At 36.8% G+C, this 22,819-nt stretch overlaps 1 protein-coding gene across 2 annotated transcripts; it reads left to right on the forward strand.

Annotated features, from left to right (window-relative positions):
* Positions 1-3,626: 3,626 nt before the first annotated feature.
* On the forward strand, positions 3,627-18,100 carry LOC131330217 (protease Do-like 9). Of its 2 annotated transcripts, none has more exons than XM_058363706.1 (10): positions 3,627-4,019; positions 5,720-5,951; positions 7,341-7,540; positions 12,520-12,685; positions 14,779-14,970; positions 15,060-15,292; positions 15,411-15,518; positions 16,861-16,914; positions 17,318-17,425; positions 17,700-18,100. In XM_058363706.1, exons 1-10 carry the CDS (start codon positions 3,723-3,725, stop codon positions 17,787-17,789), a joined length of 1,680 nt encoding a protein of 559 aa, XP_058219689.1. In that variant the 5' UTR covers positions 3,627-3,722; the 3' UTR covers positions 17,790-18,100. The 2 variants fall into 2 exon arrangements, with proteins under 2 accessions (XP_058219689.1, XP_058219688.1); XM_058363705.1 differs by having other exon boundaries at positions 3,628-4,019; positions 15,411-15,515; positions 16,858-16,914.
* The last annotated feature ends 4,719 nt before the right edge of the window (positions 18,101-22,819 follow it).

Genomic DNA, 22,819 nt, shown 5'->3' on the forward strand with positions numbered 1-22,819 from the left:
TTTCTTGGATGGCAAAACTTAAATCCGGGTGGCAACGCTTCAACTTTTCAAATACAAAACTATTTCTTTTTCGGGCCATCCGAGATGCCCCATCGCCCAGGGCTGTGGTAGCCCACAAAGGCCCTAACCCAAGCAAACTTACCCAAAAAATAAAGTATCCAGGAAATTGGGAAAACTAACAAAATTGGAAACTAGAAAGAAAATTAAGACTTGCCCAACTGGAACCAACTAAAAAGAAATTATACGCTAAGAGTAATTGCAATTTAAAATATTTTCTAAAACGATAAAAATATTAAATTGAGGGTCCAAACGAAGGAAATAGGCCGAAATGCAATTTTCCTTCATCCCACCAAATTTGAGCCTGATCCAAGCTCTTCCATATTTTGCCAATTGGGGTAGTCCGTAGTTAAAAGTTGTTTAGGCTTCTGAGGTTCTGACCGGTCCAATTAATCAAGGATTTAGTTGCCACTTGTTCCACATTAAGGCTCCATTTGTTTTGATGTAAAATGTTTTTTCAAAAAATAAACTTTAAACTTTTATTTTTCGGTGTTTGGTTTGCACTTGAAAATATGTTCAGAAATCAACAAAATAGTGTAGAGAGAGAGAAGGGAGCTTAAACAGTGGAGAGATCTGAGATTATTGGAATTGAACGTGGGCCAAGACTGCTGATCGAGAAAACTAAGCAGTAAGAATTGTAGTAGAAGGCAGCAGGTTCATTTTAGAAAACAACTTACGGAAAATTTAAGGGTAAGTCATTTTCATCCAATTGATAGAAAATGTTTTACATGTAAAATATTTTTTTCATTTTTTACATAACCAAACACTGGAAAATAAGTAAAACATTTTACCGGAAAATATTTTATGTCCAAACAAACGGAGCCTAAACCCCTTTACTTGGAGAGAACTCGACCCCGAGTTCAAGTTTGGATAAAGCGGCTCCTCGACGTGATATTCAGATAAATCAACAACATTCAAAACCTTATAAATCTTCATGGAATTAGAAAGATCAATCACATAAGCATTGTCACCAATCTTCTTTCCAAACATTGTACGGACCATATATTTTGGGTTTCAACATGTTGTAGGTTCCCACCGGGAATTTTTCCTTGTGCAAGAACACCATCACATAATCACCCTCTTTGAACAATTTGCCACGTTTGTGCTTGTCAATTGCTCCCTTATACTTTGCATTTGTCTCAGCCAGCTTCTGTTTCACTTGTTCATGCACCTCTAGAACTTGTTTAGCTATTGCCTCAGCTGCAACACTAACATCGGGACCTTGCAAAAAATGAACCAAGTCTACTGCATGCTTTGGAGGTGTCACATATACCAAGAAAAAATGTGATTTTTCCTTAGCACTGTGAACTGCACTGTTGAAAGTAAACTGGGCTTGCGGCAATGCATAATCCCACTGTTTCGGCTTGTCACCATAAATACTGTGAATCAGATTCCCCAAACTCCGATTAATCACCTCTGTTTGACCGTTGGTTTGAGGATAAACTATGGAACTTCTCTTTAGCAACATACCAAATATCTTCCACAAAAGTCAACCAAAAAGGGCTAAAGAAACTTCACATTGTTGGGAATTCAAACATCCAAACCCACAAGCAAATACACATAATCGAATCAAAGAAGAAACCAAGAAAAAAAATAATCTAAAGCAAGAAAAGGACAAAACATGGAGATTTACGTGGTTCTAACTTAAGCTAATTGTTTAATCGTACTCCACGGGGTGCCGGGGTGTTTCAGTATTTTGAAAGTATGTAAGAGTTACAATGAGAGGCAGCCTTAGCTTTGCTTTTATGGTTACAAGCAAGTCTATACAAAGAAAACCCTAAAAAAGTTAAAACTTGTGTTTTTGCCAGCCACTGACTGCCCGGGCAAAAATTTCTATGACTTTGCCTACACCCAGGTGAAAATTGCTACAACTTATTTCTGCCCGGGCAATTTTGATGGCGACTGAATTCTGCTTCATTCTGCCCGGGTAGAAATTGCTGCAACTTAATTCTGCCCGGGCAATTTTTATTGCCACCTTGGAATCATCTTCACATTTCAACACACATCGTGGTCAGTGTATGAGGTAGACCCAACACAAAATCCATTAACAAGTCTTCCCAAATATTGTTAGGATCAGGTAAAAGCATATAAAGACCAGCATTTTGAGTTTGCTTCTGTAATTTCTATTGCCGCCTTGGAATCATCTTCACATTTCAACACACATCATGATCAGGGTACGAGGCAACACAAAATCCATTAACAAGTCTTCCCAAATATTGTTAGGAACAGGTAAAAGCATATAAAGACCAGTATTTTGAGTTTGCTTCTGTACAAATTTAAATATAGAAAAGGAAAGTTGATTTGTGCTTAAATTATTAAGATATGAAATGATTAAAAAAAAAAAAACTAGAATTTGTAGAGTATGGAGTGCACTATACTCATTATATTCAAATGATGGATGAGAATAGAAAAGGTAACTGCTGCATACTAGATCTATTTTTCCCTTTACTCGAGACAATAATAAAAGGAAAACTAAAATTCACTTGCCCACGCTATTAGGCTCAGTTCCGGAAATCTTCTTAAAAAATAAGTACTTATTTTGCCACTTCTCATTAAAAAATAAGAAGAGTCATTCCACAAAATCTAAATAAAAAATTCCTTTCACATTTTCAAACTCAAACAAGATCCATAGTGATAGGAAAATTATTTGCGTAAACACATGATTTTTGAGCTTGAAGTTGCTTTATACAAAAAATAAGACTCTTGCTATGATAATGGGCGCCGGCGGAGGAAAATCGTACCGATGGCCGCGCTGGGCCGTCTCCGGCCAACGGCCGATTCGAGCCGTCCAAAAATTCTAAAAAAAAAAACCGATGGGGCTCACGCGGGAATCAACGGCATCCGAGATGTGTAGGGTGCTTGATCCGAGCACCCCTTTTCAGTGTATATATGATAAAAATCTTTAAAAAAACCGAGGGGCCCACGCGGGAATCAACGGCATCCAAGGTGTATAGAGTACTTGATCATATATACACAGAAAATAGGTGCACGGATCAAGCACCCTACATACCTTGGATGCCGTTGATTCTTGCGTAGGCCCCCTCGGTTTTTTTTTTTAGAATTTTTGGACGGCTCGGATCGGCCGTCCGGTGGCCGGAGACGGTCCGGCGCGGCCTTCGGTACAATTTCCCTCTCCGACGCCTATTGGTACCTATATAAATTCTTGAAAAATAAGCACCTCTTTCTTATTGAATAAAAAATAAGTTCTTATTCCATTTTTGGAACGGAGCCTTAACCTATTAGGGCTACATTCATAAAAAGAAAACTAAGGTCCCGTTCCAGAGCTCGATTTAAGTACTTATTTTTTAAAAAGGCAATTTCAAGTTATAAAATAATGTGTTTACGTAAATAATTTTTCTACCAATATGGATTTTATTTGATAAATCTTATCGAGATCTTTTATACCATAGAAAAAAATTTAAAAATTTATTTTTTATTTACATTATTTTTGAATTTAAAATTGTAAAATAAGTACTTATTTATTAAGAAGGTGTTCTGGAACAAAGCGTAATTCACTTGCCCACGCTATTAGGTTTAGGGCCACATTCATCAAGTACATAAAGGGTGTTTCGGATTTGTACTTTATCTCCCTCCTAAATTCAGTTTGTTGGCATCCCAGTCGACCCGCTCGGCCGTCCGTACGTACGTACTTTCTTCATCCCAACATGTTGGCTACTACTTCTTCTCCGATCTCCCATCCTCTCTTTTGTAAGTTTATTAAGTCGTTCACCATAGATCCCCAAAAGTCGTTCCGTTGGCCGTCCGTTGTTTCTTCTCCTCCGATCCCCTCCGCCAGACTCCCCGTGGCGGCCGAAAGTTGTCAATCGTTCCTCTCAATTTCATCGTCATATGATCAGGTCTTTGTACCCGGCCATTGTCTACTCCATGATAATGCCATAATCAGGTCTTTCTCCTCTCGCGCCTCTGTCAGCGACGATATATTTCCGCTTGGGAGGACTATGGTAAGCATGATTAATTATCGGTACTTCGAAATAATGAGCAAATTAGAGGCTGGTCCTAGTTTTTAGTTTATATGCCATGATGTTTAGACTTCCTATTGATCGGTGATACCCAGTGTCATTAGATACTCGATATTTACACGTAGTTTCAGCTCTTAAAAGAAAGTACTAAGCAAAAATGCTAAGCGCGCAACCGTTGTGTTGGTTGTTCGCCTAATTTTGGCCGTCCAGAGCGGGAAAAAATTTACTTTTTCTGGGAAAAAGTTTGAGGGAAGCCTGACCATTTATTATAACAATGGACGGATGAAGATCGGTTGCGTGTTGTGTTAGCAGTTAGTTGCAGTCATGCCACATCATTAAGGTTGCCAAAAAGATAAGCAAAATAGAAAAAGAAAATAAACTCTAACTTGTTGCTTTTCACACTAACTAAAGTTGTCAAAGGATAAGAGCATTCTCTACCATTTATATATCATTCTTGTTACATCGTCGTTAGCTAAGGCAACCTAGTATTAATTCATAAGAAAGAAAAACAAACAAGTAAAAAACAAAAAAAAACAAAAACAAAAAATAAGGTTATATTGTGCTTTTAGCTTGAATTACATAAAAAATTCAAAATCAAAATGCAATATCGGTTATGGTGCTTTATAATTTGTTTTTTTTAATTTTTTGTCATCATTTTTGAAATCAATTATCGATCTTGATGAAAGGAATGAGAAATATATAAAAATGTGAACCAAAGTTTTTAAAAGGTTCAGATACAACAACATTAATGATAGAATAAAAGTTGTTTTCTTTAGTGACCCTTTTTTTTCTTCTCTTTTTGGTCATTTTTTTTTTAAAACTTTTTACACTCCTCTTGTTGAGATGAATGATTAATCCAAAAAGTAATGGGAATCTAAAAAAAATCAGAAAAGATAGAAATTTTGAAGTTAATTGTATGTATTTAAATTGCCTATATCTCTCAATACGGATCTCAAATTAATATGGATTTTGTTTGATAGATCTCAATTAGTTTTATTATACTAAGTTTTCAAAATCATAAGAAATATTATAAATTGAAAGATATTGTCAATCTAAAAATGACATGAATATAAAAAATTGTCAAATCAATTACTCTCTCCGTCCCTTTTTAAATGTCCTACTTCGTAACTCCAACTTATTAAAAAAATATCATCATTATACCTTTCACATCAACTTTTTCCTCCACTTTCCTTACTTACCCATCATCATTACACTTTTTGCTCACTAACTTTTCAAAATGGAATCTACTTTTAAGGACAAAATAGACAATGTACCAACTTTTACCCACTAACTTTACCAAATGGACACTTATTAAGGGACAGTCCAAAATGGAATACTGGACTATAATAAGGGGACGGAGGGAGTAGGAAGGAAATGGTACTTTTTGGGGGTAAAATTGAAAGTTTGGCATGTTTTGATGGTTATTTTTAGAAAGTGAACATTTATTTTGAGACATTCCGAAATAGAAATGTAGACACTTAAAATGGGACGGAGGGAGTATAAAACTTTAGTTTGGAATTTTTTTTTTTTTTTTTTTACGGTTGCCCAAGCCTGCGGGCTTACCCCCGGGCCGGCCCTTGTGACGGTTTCATTGTAAGTCATATAATTTTTCCATGCTCTTGCGGTGATCATGCTGAGTACCACAATAATAAGGTATGCTAATTATTGGATTCTTTCTCCAGCTACACGATGCAGTTGTCAAGGTATTTTGCATTACGGCAAAACCAGATTTCTCTTTCCCATGGGAAACAGAACAACAAGAGTCTTATGGTTCTGGTTTAGTTGTGAGGGGGAGAAGAGTGTTAACTACTGCTCATTTAGTGGATCACCACACTCTTGTGAAACTCAAGAAGCATAACTGTGATACATGGTATACAGCTACAGTGCTTGCTATAGCACCTGAGTGTGATCTTGGTATGATTTACTTTGCTTTCTCTCTGCACCATTTAACGCACTACTCTTAGTATCTTTGAATTTGGCAAAAAAAAAAAGAGATTTAGGCAAACATGAGTTCTTTTTTTTACCTTTAAGTGTTCAAGTAAACCAGGAGAATTTCAATGAGGGTCTCTTGATTTATTTTTTTGGAACAATTAGCCTACCAACAATCAAAAGGACTTAGGATCAGCAAGAGTAGTCGGAATACATAGAGTGTAAGTTTGGTGGTAGTATTGACAGAGTGACGCTCCAAAATCAGGAAATACCAGTGTTTTAAGTACCTTAGCCTGATTGGTAGTAAGGATGAAGAGATTGCAGATGATGTAACAAATGGAGTTAAAGGTTAATGGAGTAAGTGGCAGAGTGCTTCGAGTGTTGTGCGAGTGAAGGATGCTCGAAAGTTGAAAGGAAAATTCTCTGCTATAAGGCTAACCATGTTATACGGCACAGTGTGTTGGGCTATTAAAACACATGGGGGTACGATGAGTGTAGCTAAAATGAGAATGTTAAGATGCATGAGTGGAAAGCTCTTGTGAGGTAAAATCAGAAACAAAAACCTCTGTAAAATGGTGGGGTTGCACCAACAGAAGATAAGTTGAGAGAAGATTGATTAAGGTTGTTTACATATGTCTATTGTAGGCAGGTCGATGTAGTTAGGAGTGATATGGTTTTGGTAGATGGGGGCACTGAGGGAGGGGGTGGACCAAAATGGACCTTTGAGGTGGTAATTTGGAGTATATAAGTTTACTGGATATAATTGATCACGATGCCCTAGACAGAGATCAAAGGGGAAAAGCAAAATCATATAGGCGGCGACCCTATTTGATTGGGATGTGAGGTGCGGTTTTTTTTTGGTTTGGTTTATTTACTCCACCTCGTAAGAATTTTACACGAGAATTCTGAACTGATTCCAAAAATATTCATGCCAATAGGTATTTAGATCAATATGACTTTTCTAGCCCTTGATTAGATGCTCTGCTTTTCCTTTATCCATGGGGCTTCGCACTTGTATACCCCTGCGTTTTGAATATCCCTGTTGAAAAGGTAATAAGAACAACTGGGTTAGTACCAACTGGGAGGTTAGAGGGTCAATTTTTTCCTGTATCCCATCTGCAGCGAATAAGGGCAAGTTTGTCAAAAAAGAAGCAACTCTTAGAAAAGTAAATAGACTTTTAATCCACAGGCGTTCTTGGCTTACAAATAATGAAGATAGGCTGGATAAGATTCCCAATTCATGGACGGTTACCGTGAGTCTAAATCGGACTTGGCAAAAATTCTTTGTCAAACATAGTCACATCGTTTTTTTATTAACCAATTTTTTTATTAAAACAATTGAGTTATATCGTATGGGGTGATGTTTGCATGCAGCAATGCTAACCATCACTGATGATGAATTCTGGAAAGGAGTTGAGCCAGTCGAGTTTGGGGATATGCCACTACCTGGGGATGAAGTGGTTGTTACTGGCTACCGAGAAGATAAAGATTACATGTATCTGATGACAGCTTGGGCGTCGAGTTTCCGCATGACACGCTATTCGTTTTGGGGCACCGAACTTCTGGCTTTTCAGGTACATGAAAGGCAAAATGTCTGCAAAATTTATTCTTAGTAGTATTAATCATATGGTTGAGTCCCTTTTCTTTTTCGGGATTTTAATTTTAGAAATCTCCTTTTTCTACTCATCGGTTACATAAGAGAATCTCCAATGGCTTATTAGTTAGATTTAAAAACATTGCACTGTAGCACAGCTTTTGAGGCAGGGAAAGTCATAACTCATAACAGAAAACTTAACTGTGCACATAGAACACAAATGACAAATCACAGCGGAGTTATTGCTGGATATTTCCAGATTTAGGGCGGTTAAGTGTTTATTATGTTTAGTCCTTAGGGTTAGTTTTGTCCCTTTCTTGTTTTATTAGGTTATAAGTTTCTATGTTATGTTCATTGTTTTCTTTAGTCAAAATATAGCAGCCATCAGGGCTTTCTTTCTTTCATGGTATCTGAGCCGGGGGTTTTACCAGCCACCAAACTTCGTCGTTGAATCAGATTTGATGGGTGTTTAGCAACCAGACTTGCTGCACTAGCTCTGTTGAAGAAGATTTACAGCTTTTTGCTGGCAGCACCAGAATTTTGTACCAACGGTTCTCAGTTGTTCGCAACTCTTCGTCGCCAAACTCAACTGCTTTGAGTCGCATCTGACACCTCCTTTGGTATCATATTTGGATTTTTATTTTTGGGTTTTCTTTTTCTTCCATGAATCTGGTTTAATCGTTTTTCGGCTTTCGAACTATGGCTGCTGCAAATTCTGACTCTCTTCAAGTTCAAGCTATTTGTGTGAGATTGAATGCTGACAATGGAATTATATTGATGGGACTAGTGCAATCCCTACGGATCGCAAGGCTGAAATTTTTTCTCACTTGCTTCAAAGTTGAAACACGGACAATGCTAAGATTATTACTTGAACAAATAATTCTGTTTAAATCGATTTTCATTTGGCTTAGTTTGATGCGGCAAAGGAAATTTGGGACTATTTTTTTCCAGATTGTATGTTCAGTCAAATTTTGCAAAGAGATATCAATTGGAGCATGAAATTTGGGCTACATCCCAAGGAAATAGGAGTATTCTGGAGTTCTATACGGTTATGACTGGTTTGTGAGATCAGTTGGCTTTCACGGAGCCCAAGGAATTGAGTAATAGTCTAGTGTATTGTAGCTCTAGGGAGGAGCAACGATTGGTACAGTTTCTGATGGCCCTTACAGATGATTTTGAAGGAATTTATGGCACAATTCTCCATCGCAGTCTGCTTCCCTCCGTTGATTCTGTAGTTAATGAGTTACTGGCAGAGGAACTCCGTCTTAAGGTTGCACCAGGGAAAGGATTACTTCCTTTACCTTGTTACACAGTTTTGGCAGCACCTATAAGCTCTCAAATCAATAGGCCTCCCACTCGAATGCCTTTTGATGAGTGTAGTTTTTGTCACCAGAGGGGTCATTGGAAGAGTCAATGTCCTAAACTTTTGAGTCATAAGAATCAAAATCTGTTGGGACCATCCAACAATCCTCTTGCACTGATACTCCTGAACAAAAATGTGCGGCTCATTCATTGATTCTTTCTGCATCTGTTCCTAGTTCTCTTTTGGGGTGAAGCGATTTCACTGCAGTTTATCTTACCAAATGGATACCCTCTAAAATCACTTCTGGAGTTTCTCCATTTGAGCAGTTAACTGGAGTTTCTCACTATATGTATTTGGATGCACTTGTTTTGCTCTTCTTCCTAAATCTGACTGTACCGTTATAGTTCGAAATGTCGGCATCGGTCCCCATAACGGTAGCAGTTGTGATGTCACAGTTTCGGGGCGTATCAGTCATTGCGTAACGGTATTGATGACCGGAGGTGTGAATTTTTTAATATGTTGCACAACAGATAACCGGTACTACCGTTCCATATGGGCCGTAATTTTGACCGTATCGGTCGAAACGGACTGATACCACCATATATGTATGCGATTTTCCTTCACACCGCAATATCGGTCATATAGGGATTCAGTACCTACAGCGGTACTTACCGATACCAATATTTCAAACCATGCTGCTCACTTTGCTAAGTGTGTTTCTTGGTTATGGTGAGGGTCAAAAGGGATATCGATGTTATGATCCTGTTACCAAAAAATTGTATGTCTCTCGCCATGTTGTTTTTCTTGAACACATTCCATTCTTTTCTATTCCATCTGCTTCTTCTTCTTCTTTCTCTCAGTCTGATCTTATTTGTCTCATTCGTGGAAATACTCGTTCTGATTCCTATGTTCGTGACTTATATGCTGTACATTCTGTCTACCTCTTCTAGTACATAACCTGCTATTCTTCACACTTACTCCCACAAAAACAAAAGTGGCTTGTCTGCAGGTACAACTCCCTCGCATACGGCAATAGTGTCCCCAGTGTCCCCATTGCCTGCTAATTATGAGGCTCCTGCAGCTTCTCGGTATCCTCAACATCTTTGTAAGTGTCCTAAACACTATGAGCTCTCTAGTACTTCTTATTCCTCTGATTTGTGCTCTTTCTTATCTTCCATTCATTCTCTTTCTGAACCTACCTCCTACAAGGATGCTATTCTTGATCCTCTTTGGCAACAGGCTATGGACGAAGAACTTTCTGTGTTGCATAAAATTGGCACTTCTTCCCATACCTTCTGATAAGCTTGTTGTTGGTTGCCAATGCCCAATGGGTTTATGAGATTAAGACCAAGGCCGATGGTTCTATCCAAAGATACAAAGCTCGTTTGGTTGCTAAGGGTTTCATTCAAGACAATGGTATTGACTTCAGGAGACTTTTGCTACTGTTGCCAACTCTCATTGGAGTAGCAGCTATTCGACATTGGAATCTTTCCCAGATGGACGTCAAGAATGCATTCTTGAATGGGGATTTGATTGAGGAGATTTTTATGGTCCCTCCTCTGGGTCTTTCTTACAATCAAGGTGAAGTTTGCAACCTTCGCAAAGCTTTGTATGGTCTCAAACAGGGTCCTCGGGCTTGGTTTGCAAAATTCTCTACTGTGATTCATGACTTGGGTTTCCATTCTAGCGAACATGATTCTGCTCTTTTTCTACAGTCTACTTCAGCTGGCGACATTGTTCTTTTGGTATATGTTAATGACATGATTATTATTGGAAATGACTCTGAAGGTATTTCTGAGTTAAAAATTCAGTTGCAACAGCGGTTTGAGATGAAGAATCTCAAAGTTCTTCGCTATTTCTTGGGTATGGAAGTCGCTTCTTCTCCTCAGGGATATCTTCTTTCTCAGTCTAAATAGGTTGCTGACATTGTTCAGCTAGCTGGTTGACACACACGGCTAGTCAAGACACCTCTTGAACTTAATGTAAACTATTCTTCTCGTGAAGGTGGGAAGTATTCAAATTCTACACTATATAGGACACTAAATGGTAGTCTTGGTGACCTGACCGTGATATTGCTTATGTCATTCATGTAGTGAGTCAATTTGTCTCCTTTTCGACTACCTTTCATTGGGAAGCTGTTCTACTTATTATAGGTTATCTTCAAAGTTCTCTTCATCAAAGTTTGTTGTTCTCTTCCACTTTTTCTTTGGATGTTCGTGCTTTCTATAATGCTGACTGGGCAGGTGATGTTATGGATTGTAAATCTCCTATGGGATTATGTGTTTTTCTAGGCGATTCTATATTTTCCTGGAAAAGTAAAAAGTAAATTGTTGTTGCACGTTCTTCTGTTGAGGCTGAATACCGTGCTACGGCTACAACTACTGCAGAAATAGTTTGGATGCGCTGGTGACTTTCTGATTTGGGAGTTTCATCCTCTGCCCCTACTCTGAGGTATTGTGATAACAAATGTGCCATTCAGATTGCACACAATTCTGTTTTCCATGAATATATGAAACATATTGAGATTGACTATCATCTTGTCCGTCATCATCTTCAGCTTGGGACGTTCTCTTTACCTTTTGTCGCTTCTACTATGAAATTGGCTGACTTCTTCACCAAGTCTCATGCCATTATGCGCTTCCGCTTTCTTCTTGACTAACTCTCAATGCTTTCTACGGCAACATCTCAAGTTTGAGGGGGGGTGTTAAGTGTTTATTATGTTCCGTTATTTTGTTTGGTCCTTAGCTTAGAGTTAGTTTTGTCCTTTTCTTTCTTGTTTTATTGGGCTATAGGTTTCTATGTTATGTTCATTGTGTTGTTTAATCGGATGTAGCAGCCATCAGGGCTTTCTTTTTTGTTTATCATGAATGAGCATTCGAAGGTTCTCCCGATGCAACCGGAGGGCCTCCTTTGGATTCATCGTATCTGGACATGGCGCGGTTATCGCAACAACTAGTAACTCCTGCCTGGCAAAAAAACTTCTAGTATCCCCTCATTGATGTGAGAATCATGTCTTCCTATTCATTTCAGCTGTTTCATCCAGTGATTGCCAGCTTTGCAACTCAAAGGTCTTTCTTGGATAAAGAAAGATATCCGTTTACATTGGACTTCACGTTTTTCCCAAATTCCATAGAAACTTCTAATATTGTTCTTTGTTTGAGAGAGAGACAGGCGCACGCTTAGTTCGCTAAGGCGGCCTTCAAAGGTGTTCCGACGGTTGTGGTTTAGCCATTCTATCCTGGGAGACAGATGTCGGTCAACCTGTAACACCCATCAGTGAGGCGATGAATCTATTTTAAAGAGATTGTTAACAGGGCTCGGTTTGGTTTTCAAGTTCTGCTGTATCAGCTCATTTTGTAATCTGTAATCTTCAGTTTTTATTATTATATAATGGAGTTTGTATTCTGGATTTATCTGATCTTATTGTAATTTTTCTAACGGTTATGTGCTACAAAATGAAATTTTGGGGGTCCAAGAGAAATGATATGCTACTTTTTTGTTAAGGATTAGGGTTGTGCTGCTTGTGCCTAAGCGGGGCCTCCATTTTTTTTTTTTTGGTCATTTTGAGAGTCCAAAGCGACTGCATTAGTCTTTGCAATTAATTTCAGTCGGTTTTTGGGGTTCACCAATTTTAATACTTTGTTTGCATTTAACAGGTTCTTGAAGCCATTAAGGGAGTGATTTGCAGTGGACCTGTTTTTAATGAAGTACACAAATGTGTAGGAATGAAATTTCAGTCCAATGAAGACGAAAGCGATGTTATACCTGCGGAAGTTATTGAGCACTTCATTCGAGACTATGACAGGAATGGAGCATATACTGGTAAGCCATGCATAATGGTGCTTCTTAAATAGTAAAATCTTTTTTATGGAGTGTGAAGCTTGATAGTACGCCATGCATAAGGGTGCTTTGGGTATTTTTCACAAACTTCTTATCGTAATAATATAATGTGGGATTAGTGCCGGCCCAGGTGTTTGGGTTGCCTAAGCCCGACCCCAAGTCGGAAAAAAATTTCAAGGTTAGCACTGGTTTTAGCTTGAATTACATCAAAAAAATCAAAATTAAAATGTAACCCTGATTATAGTGTTTTACGATTAGCAAGATCCGATCCAAAGAAAATAAATTCTCCTATGAAATGGTAGTTCAACGACAAATTTTATCAACTTAAACTTAGAAAACTTGTCTCCACTGAAGTAACTGTAACCTGTATAGTCAATAAAATTCGATAAGATAAGCAACTCATACCATTTGGAAACAACCATCTTCCCAATAAGAACTTATAAAATCAAGAATGTCTATCGATCTGCGGGGCATATGGCTTGGTAGGCCTTGCGTGGGGTAAGCCCCGCAATTGCAGCGACTGTCCCACACCTCCGATCACATAGCTCATTTATTCTGGTACACATATTTTCGAACTGCCTCGGATATTGACTTTGACGAAATAGAAATGTCTGTGAAGATACGAACTACTTGAACCTAGACAGAAGGACAGGTCTACTGTTTGAGTTTGTATAGCCTTGATATGTAGAAAGTAAGTATAAGTAGAAATTAATTCCAAATAGCCCTAGAAAATAATATATAATCTAATCAACTCTTCCATCAAAATAAGAAGGCTCTTAAATCTATTGGGCTAGATAGAACTTCATTGGGCAAAATGGAGGAACTGCTTATGCGGTTAAGTACCAACACAGAAAAAGCGTGGTTTTTCTTGCTCGCTTCAAGGGAGTTTGCGAAACTCTCCAAGAGTTTGGCCCTTGCTTTTCGAGAAGCCACTTTGAGCGATAAAGGAAGGAAAATATATGGACCAACCCCATCTAGAAGCTGATTTACTCACTTTTTGAGACAATCTAATTCTTTCCTATCTCCCTATCTGCTCTCCTAACCTTCACTAGCTTCTTCTCTCCTCGCCTTAAACTTAAGTCTCTCTGCCACTATAATTAACATTTGACTTTCAACTCCACTCTCCCCTTGTGTTGAGTCACTCCGCCACTATAATTAACATTTGACTTTCAACTCCACTCTCCCCTTGTGTTGTCAAGACATTCTATAATGAACTATGATGTTTGATTATTCGATGGAGATGTATTTCACATTGATGTGAAAATTTAACAATGGTTTTACTGTCTTTGTAAGATTGCCCCTTAACTGGGGCCTATCAAATAGCTCCTTCTGGTTCCGCAGCCTCTCTATGAAGGTCTACCTTTTCCTGATACAAAGGATTTAGTGATCCCATCTATCTATTTGTACCTAATGCAGACGCTAGTACACCTTATCTTTGTGTTCCTATCGCAGTGGCGGAGGGAGAATAGGACGACCGGGGGCACGCGCCCCCACTCAATATTTTTTTTTTTTAAATTTAAGATTTTAAAATGTATATTTTGTATTTTCTCTAGTTAATTGTATTTCATAATTGTATTTTCTCTAGTCAAATATCATTTCATTCTCAATTTCTTTTCCACATATTTGAACATTGTCATTATACCGGCGAAATGAGATGTCTAATGTGAAAAATAGCCGCCACTTACTATTTGGAACTCTCTAATGCATAATGTCCAAAATTCAAAAATGCCTAACCATGGGTTATATGTTTTATACTTTAGCAATTATTAACAATGGGAGCAATAATGGTAAATATTGTGTAGTGAATTGCTCTTAGACTTGATCCGCTGAGACAATTCAAGTAATTCGATTGTTTTTATATTTTATGTGATTTACTATATTAAAAAATTATGTTAGGTTTTTCAATTCCTAGCACAAATGTTTTAACGTTGCTTAAAACGAAATTTTATTGTTGAAATGTGTTTAAAAGGTGCCCCCACTTACAAAGTTTTCTGGCTACGCCACTGTCCTATCGTATGTTTGGGTTTTCAAGTTCTTAACAATCTAAGCATCCCATTTGTATATTCAAACTACAGGACTCCCACTACTCGGTATCAAGTGGCAAAAGATGGAAAACCCTTGTTTACGCATGTTCATGAATATGAAACATGATCAACAGGGCGTCCTTATTACACAAGTCAAGCCTTACTATCCAGAATCTGCGATTCTAAAACCTTATGATGTTATTCTTAGCATTGATGGGATTAACATTAATAATGATGGAACAGGTAAATCTTTTTTTCCCTTTTACTTTTTGCAACGTTGATCCTCAAACAACATCCGTAAATTTATGCTCTATTTTGCAATTAATTTACAGTTCCATTTTTAAGAGAACGGCGAGTAGAATTCATTTATCTTATTGGTGGAAAATATAATGGCGATAAGATTGTTATTAAAGTGTGCCGAGGTTCAGAGATACGTGAATTCATCACCGAACTCGCAACACACAAACAATTCGTCCCAGCCAACATAACTGGGATGCCTCTTCCATATTACATTATTGGAGGATTTGTTTTCACGACTCTTTCTATTCCATATTTGAAGGATATGGTGAGTAGTTTACTTAGATATGGTAGCTCTTTTGACAAATTAAGTGCTTTATTATTCGTATGGTATTTTATTAACCGTTGTGCTTCTTTTCTTGTATTTATTGAACTCCTTATCCTAGGATGATAGGGACGGTAGGTACGAAATTGATGGTGACTATGAGACACCAGATGAAGACAAGCTTTTCTCCCAGGCTTTATACGAAGAGCGTGTTGTGCTTAGTCAGGTGACCTTCCAGTCATTTGATAATTCTCATGTGTTAGTGTTGTGAAATTTTATTGTACGCATAATGCATATTTACTGCGAGAGGGAGGTACTTCTCCTTTGTAGCAAAACAACATAAATATTATATATGTTACTATGTAGCGATCATACACTGACCTAGTTAACAAAAATGTGATTCTTTGTTTAAGTTAAAATCGAACAAGCAAAAGGAAGATCAAACAAATAACATAACTACTGAAATTGAAGTGACTAAGGTTTTAGAATTCAAACTCATGCTTTGATATTACTTAAATCTTTTTTTTTTTTTTTTTTTGGACTCCTCAAAATATTTGGAAATCAATCTTTATTACCATGGAAGATATCTTAGTTAAGTCTATTCAATGAATCAGTATGTGCTATGTGGTCTTTCTCATCTTAATGTTCAAGACCCAAAAATCATGTGTGTCGGTTAGAGAAAGAACCACAAAAGATACCTAGTACTTGAAATAAAAGTTGGATTATAGGGGCAAAACAATAAATTAGTAATTGAAAATCATGAAAAAAAGGTGATTGAATGCATATCCAAAACTATTAAATTAGTTGATGGACGAATGCATGATTTAGTGGATTAAACCTTGCATTTGAGAAATAAATGTGATGTGCAAAATTAGTTGCTATGAAACGTGATGTTTCATGCAAAAACCTGTCAAAAAGTTTAGCCTCCCACGGATAGATAACAACCAGAGATTATAAAACTAAATGCTTACAAATTTTCTTTGAAACTTATTTTTTCCCCTTTTTTCTAATTCGTTTCTGTCAACTGGGGTACAATTTTTTGCACGAATCCTGTTGTCCCTTAGTATAAGGTGCCGACTTTTATAGCCCATTTGGATGGTGAGAAAGGATGAGATAAGGGGAGGTCTTTTCTCACAAAATCTCACCATTTTTGGTGAGATTGGGTGAGAAAGGGGAAGGGTCAAGCAAAATTTCTTATTTGTACTTTTCTCTTCATTTCTCACCAAAATACTCAATCCAAATTAATGATTTCATAAGAAACCACAACCCTTCCCTTTCATTTCTCATGAAACCCCTCCGTTCAAAGGGGCTGTTAGTTTGGAAAGGAAATTTCCATTTTTTGGTTACAAGCCATCAAGGAAACAAAAAGTATACCAGCACAACTTTAAAACACAACTTCGGGCACAACTGTGTCCGGAGCCTTTTGATGCATATGAACCCATGTGCATCAAACGACTCGATCCAACGCAATTGTGCCCGAACTTTTTTTTTAAAGTTGTGTTAGTAACTTTGATCTTATTGAATACTAAGCAATGTATTTACTTTTGGGGTGTGAATATGTTTGTCAGATACTTGAAGCTGATATTAATGCTGGGTATGAAACGGGGTGCATGGTACAGAATCAGGTTTGGAAATTTTATCACTAGTGTTTTTGTTATTTTTTTATTTTGCATTTATTAGTTTTGCGTCATTTTTTTGGGAATTATTGATTTGCATTGACGAGAGGTCCTAAAAAGTAAAGAATTTTGAAGCAAACTTATTTTTTTTTAATAAGGACAAAAATAATCCAAAAAACCTGATTGTTTTGGATTTTTTTGTCTTGAGCGAACTTTTTAAAGCTTTTGATCATAAATTTTTTATTTTTTAGATTCCTCTCGTCGAGATAAACCAATAATCCACACAAAATCGGCGCAAAAGTAACAAATGCGATTTTTTTTTGAATAAGGACAAAATTATTTTGGCTCAATTATATAGTCAAAGGCGATGCTAATTTGGTTACAAAGACCTCTTTTGCTTATGCCAATGTAGGTTCTCGTCACTTTTAATAACAAGCCTGTTGAGGGACTAAAGAGCTTGGTCAGTATGGTAGAGACTTGTAATGAGGATTTCATGAAGTTCACGTTTGGAAACAGCAAGGTGGATGGACTCCTCCCTGTTCTTTTGTTATTAGCTCCAAACTTCCTAATTTATTCTCAGTTTTCATTTTAATCTTTTGGAGTTTTTTTGTCCTTTGGGCGGGATCGAGAAAGAACAATATTATTTTGTCTGTCATTCTTCTTACCATTTTTGCGTTCATGTGACAACCTTACAATTACCACATCCGTGGCTAGCCGTTGGCTTTTAATTTTAAGCTATCTTGATCTAACCATCGTAGTAATGTTGGCAAGTGTTTTTTGGTAATTTTGTGCAGATTATGGTATTGCCGACAAATATTGCCAGATCAAGAACTCCAGATATCCTAGAAGCACGATCCAGAAGTTGTGCTTGTCTACTGATCTGAAGGAATTAGTGAAGTTGACTCGAGGCAAAGAGAAGTCCCATGGATGTCTGAAATCTTGAAGGGTTTTGTTTGAGCCAGAATTTCTATTAAGAAATTCGTTAGTCTTTTTCACTTTTTAAGTTGTAACTTGTAGGGTAGGAAGTTGTAGGGTAGGAATAGAAATTTTTTGGTACTAACTGTTGCTAATGTGGTTTGTGTTGATCTTTTGCTTCAGTTGGATCCTCGGAAGAGAGAAATTTATTTACAGAGCCACTTGCAGCGGCTCGCAGCTCTTTACAGAACTGAGCAATCTCAATCGTCCGTTTCATTAATCAATAGTTGAAATGTGTTTTAAATCTTTTATCAAGATTAACTATATACTTGATCGTCCAAAACACTAGATGGTCAAGATTAAGCTTCGTAAACATTTGTAACAAGTTTTTCTCTCCTCGGAAACTTTCTAGATAAGTAAACAGTAGAAAACTTTCACTTTGTTCACTTAATCATTTGCCTTCCTTTCATCATTGTTTTCCAGTTCCATTCCTGTAGTCTCTGTAAAGCTGAGCTACTTTGTGTTTGTAATTCCATTGACACACCACACTTCCAAGTCTATACCTTAATATCGAGTTGTAATCTACTCCATTTACCTATATATCTTCTCAGAGAGTCTGTTTAAGGTATTGGAAAGGAACCATTCTCAAACGTAACGAGTGTTTTGAGTGCAATGGTAATGCCATTGTGATTCTTGACATCAAGAACTATCAAGCAAAGTCGATTGCGACGGCAGAGCAAGTGCAAAGTCCTCCATAGTTTGCTAATAACTTTCTGCTCGGCTAACCGATTGAGCTGATTCGTTTTGGGTTGATAGACACCAAATGCGGAACAAATATTGTAGGATAGTATATGGGATTTTGAGTTTCCCTAATATGTATTTTGAAAGTAAATTCCATGTATTTTTTAAATTAAAGCATTTTCAAATTGTTAACCGTACTCTTCAAGGGAGTGCCAAAATAAACTCTGAAACTCCTGAAAAGTAGTGTAGTTACAATTGATGATTTGAGTACTCGTTTTGCATTTTCGTTATGTAGTGCGGATTGGGTCATGGATCTCTAGCCTTTCCCAATAAATGAAAGTGAAGATTGTGGAGGTAAAATCAATGAATCTCACAATAATATTACTAACAATATTGGCTTCCAACGTGTAGTGGAAAAGGATTGGAATATTTCCTATGTAATCTTCAAATAACTTGATAAAATTGGGTTGCATGACTTTGGACAAAATGAAATTGACGAGAATCCTATATATTCACTATTTCATCCATCAACAAGTCATAAAACTTGGCTTAGACACTCATAGACAACATGCATTAATTTTTTTTTTTTTGCCAATATTGTATACACTAGCGGGGTGTTAATATGTTAGTCCATAGGAGTTCGGAGGCTGTTCATAGCCCTGAACTCTAAACCGCTCCTCGTAGGACTCAAACCATGCCTCCACTGAGAAAAACATCCATTATTGAGATTGTGAAAAAATACCCAAGAGATTTCTATCCTCGGATAGAACTAACGTAAGCACCCTTTGTTCTTTTAGGATTAACAAGATATGGGTAGGGTGGGTTTCGTGGCTAATGTAATGCTGAAATGAATCAAATGATCTTTTCGATGAGTTCTCCGAAATTTGGTAGTTTTCAACTATTAAATGAGAAAAACTTCTTTACAGTAGTTTCCGTAAAGAAAGTTTACGGAAGTGAATCGCTGCCGTCTAAAAGTGTTTTGGACAGTCCAGATTTTAATGAAACTTTTTCGGAGGAAAGTTAATTATGATCAGTCATAATTAAAAACAAATCTCAATCATTAATTGCACAAATGGACGGCTGAGATTGCGCCGCTCTATAAACACCTTGTTCACAGAGCGGCCGTGAAAATTAAAAGTCTATCTCATTACTAATTCCCCATGTAGTAGGTTAGATCTAAAATGATGTAAACAATTCTCTTCTCTTTTTTTCTTTTTTTTTGTGTGTTTTTGATTGTGCAGAAAAGCTAATAGCGTTATGGAGAGAAACTTCTTTACGGAGCCGCTTCTTTACGGAGCTGGGCATTCTCAGACGTTCGTTTCGACAATCAAAGGTCCGGATTTTAAATAAACTATTCGCTAGAATAGTTTAACTATTCACGCAAATATTTTTTTAAATCCGGACCGTCCAAAATACTTTTAAACGGCTGAAATTGAACTCCATAAATATTTGTTTATAGCTGCTCTGTAAACAAGATTATCTCCAGTGTTATGAGTAGGGAAAGGGATGATTGCATTTTCGCTGCATTACTTGTAGCAATACTGGGTGGTGGTGCTATCTGGTTAGTGGTGGCGATATGGAAAATTAAAGACTTTTAAAGATAACAAAGATCACTCAAGAGATGCAGAAAGTTGACGGAGCAGGACATGTAGAGTAATTAACTCTGATACAAAGTCTCATAATCTACTCTCGCGCAAGCGTGCTTAGCAAGGTTTTTTTTTTATACAATGGTTATTTGCAATGTCCTCTTATGGTGGGTCGCATGTATGTGTAGGTCCCATCCTAATTATATGATCAGATGGGTGTTTACAAATAACCATTATATTAAAAGTTTTCTCATGCTTAACAAAGTCAGAAAAATACAAATCACCGCACGCCGTGTGGGGTCCACTCTAGGCCCCACAAAATACAAAAATAAATTAATACTTATAAATTTTAAAATAATTATTTATGGGAGCTTGTAAAAAATCAGCTCCAACGAATATTAAATTGCTCTATTGTGACCTATAGAGGTCACGAGTTCGAGTCGCTGAAATGGCCTCTCTGTTTGTAGGGATAAGGCTGCATACATCAACCTTTCCCTATACCCCACAATAGCGAGATCCTCGTGCACTGAATTTGCCCTTTATTACGTTGCATTGAAATGAATATTCAAATTAATGGACAAGTAAGACCCTCATTGTGTTTATTCTTTTTTCCGCCATAGAATATGTATACAACCAATGGATTAAAAAAAATTATGAACCTGAATCACATCCAAAAATCTAAATAAATTTTACATAATACAATGCAACAAAAAAATTAATGGCCAAACGAATATTTTAGTACGTACATCAATAGTGAATAGTGAACTTTAAAAAGAAAACCATAAAGATTGTAAAAACCAAAGGCATAAATTCCTATGCAAACATGCAATGTGTTATCCATAGAATTTTCTGATTCATGTTGCAATTAATATTCAAACATACAATTAAGTCGACCCTCACTACATTTATTCGTTTTTCTCCATAGAATAAAACATTTATGAATCTGAATCACATCAAAAAGTAAAACAAAATTTATGAACGAGCCAAGCTGATCAACATTCAAAAGCTCGGCACGGCTCGCAAAAGCTCCGTTTGTTAGTATAGGCTTGGCTCGTTTAAAGAGGTTCGTTAAGGACATTAACCAGGCTTGGCTCGTTTAGCGTTCGGCTAGTTTATGAACAAGCCGAGCTTGAATACTATGAAACTCGGCTCGATTCATTTGCACTCCTAACACCGGCCGGGCATTAGTAACAACACGTATCTAATAAATTACTAGTAGATTATAACTTCTTTTCCGCTTCCCACATTTGTTTGAGTTTCACGGAAATATCAATTACCTAATAAATAAATTCCTACCATGCATAGTGAATTTTTTACCATTTTCCTTTAAGGTTCCTTCCTTTCAATGGAAACTATCCTAATTTTTGGCAAACAAAATGGACACCACCCATGATTCGTGGGATTGCTTACGACTTTTAAAAGGAATGTGAGTGACAACTAATTTTAAAAGGAATGTGAGTGCTTCCTATTCGATCGATCTCTAGCTCCATTCAATGTCTCCTTTATTCAATAAATACCTTATTATTCTCTTCTCTCACAATTAATTTTCAGATTTTCTCTCTACTCTTTTGTCGCTCAAGTTCTGACTAAATTATATATCAAGGTATACAATTCAATTCGTTCTACTTTTTCTTCTCAAATTCATTCATGGCTGATTTTATGTATTTGTTTTTTTAATTTTAAGTTCTATATATATTCAGTTCGTAAGAGAGAATTATTGAGATTTTTCGATTGTTATGATCATGGATAGCAATTCAACTACCATTAGTACAAATTATATATATGAGAGAGATGATTGTTCATGGGTTTCTTTTTTATATTAATTAACTTGCGGAAGTTATAGTAAAAATATATATGCAGAGGTCGACAAAACTATAATAACAAGTAATTAGTAGATTCTTCCCATGTCTATTTCGCTGTTTAAATTTGAGTTTCACAGAAAAAACAATTACCTAATTGTCGGTACGGCCAATATTTAATTTAGTACATGCAAGTGTAAATGACTTAGTATAGATGTGTTGATATATTTTTTACGGTCAATATTCAATATTCGATCTTATAGTATATATGTGTTGGCTAATATTTTTTTTTCCTTTTTCACATGTCGTACATAGATGATCAATCAATTTTTTATAGGAATCAATTTTTTATAGGATGAATCATGAGAAATATTAACCCGCAACAATGCTACTCACACAACGATCCAAACACAACAACTTACACAGCCTCTCACATACATGTGGGGCCCACACATAGTAGTGTGTGTGGAGCCCACATGTATGTGAGAGGTTGTGTTTGGATTGTTGTGTGAGTATCATTTTTGTAACCCGAATGTAAATCGCTTCAATCTAAAAAGACAACAAATACTTGAGCGTGGAGACGCTGACAATGATCGATCAAACGAAAAAGGAATCAACAAAAAGGCGAAAGAAGCACGCACTGTGAGATCGTACATCTTACGTGAGAAGAATTTGTCACCTCGATACACCAACCACTCTACACGTAATTGGCATCTTCATTACTTTCTAATTAGACCTTTTGAAACATATATGATAATAGCTTTTGTCAAAAATTGTCCATGTGACCACGACCTCATTTGAAACCACAATGGAATCTCAGTTTACGGCACCCCAACATATATAGTGAATTATTTAGAGCATTGTCCGTGCCTA

Source organism: Rhododendron vialii, chromosome 6a, assembly GCF_030253575.1.
Source record: "Rhododendron vialii isolate Sample 1 chromosome 6a, ASM3025357v1".
Classification (NCBI taxonomy): domain Eukaryota; kingdom Viridiplantae; phylum Streptophyta; class Magnoliopsida; order Ericales; family Ericaceae; genus Rhododendron; species Rhododendron vialii.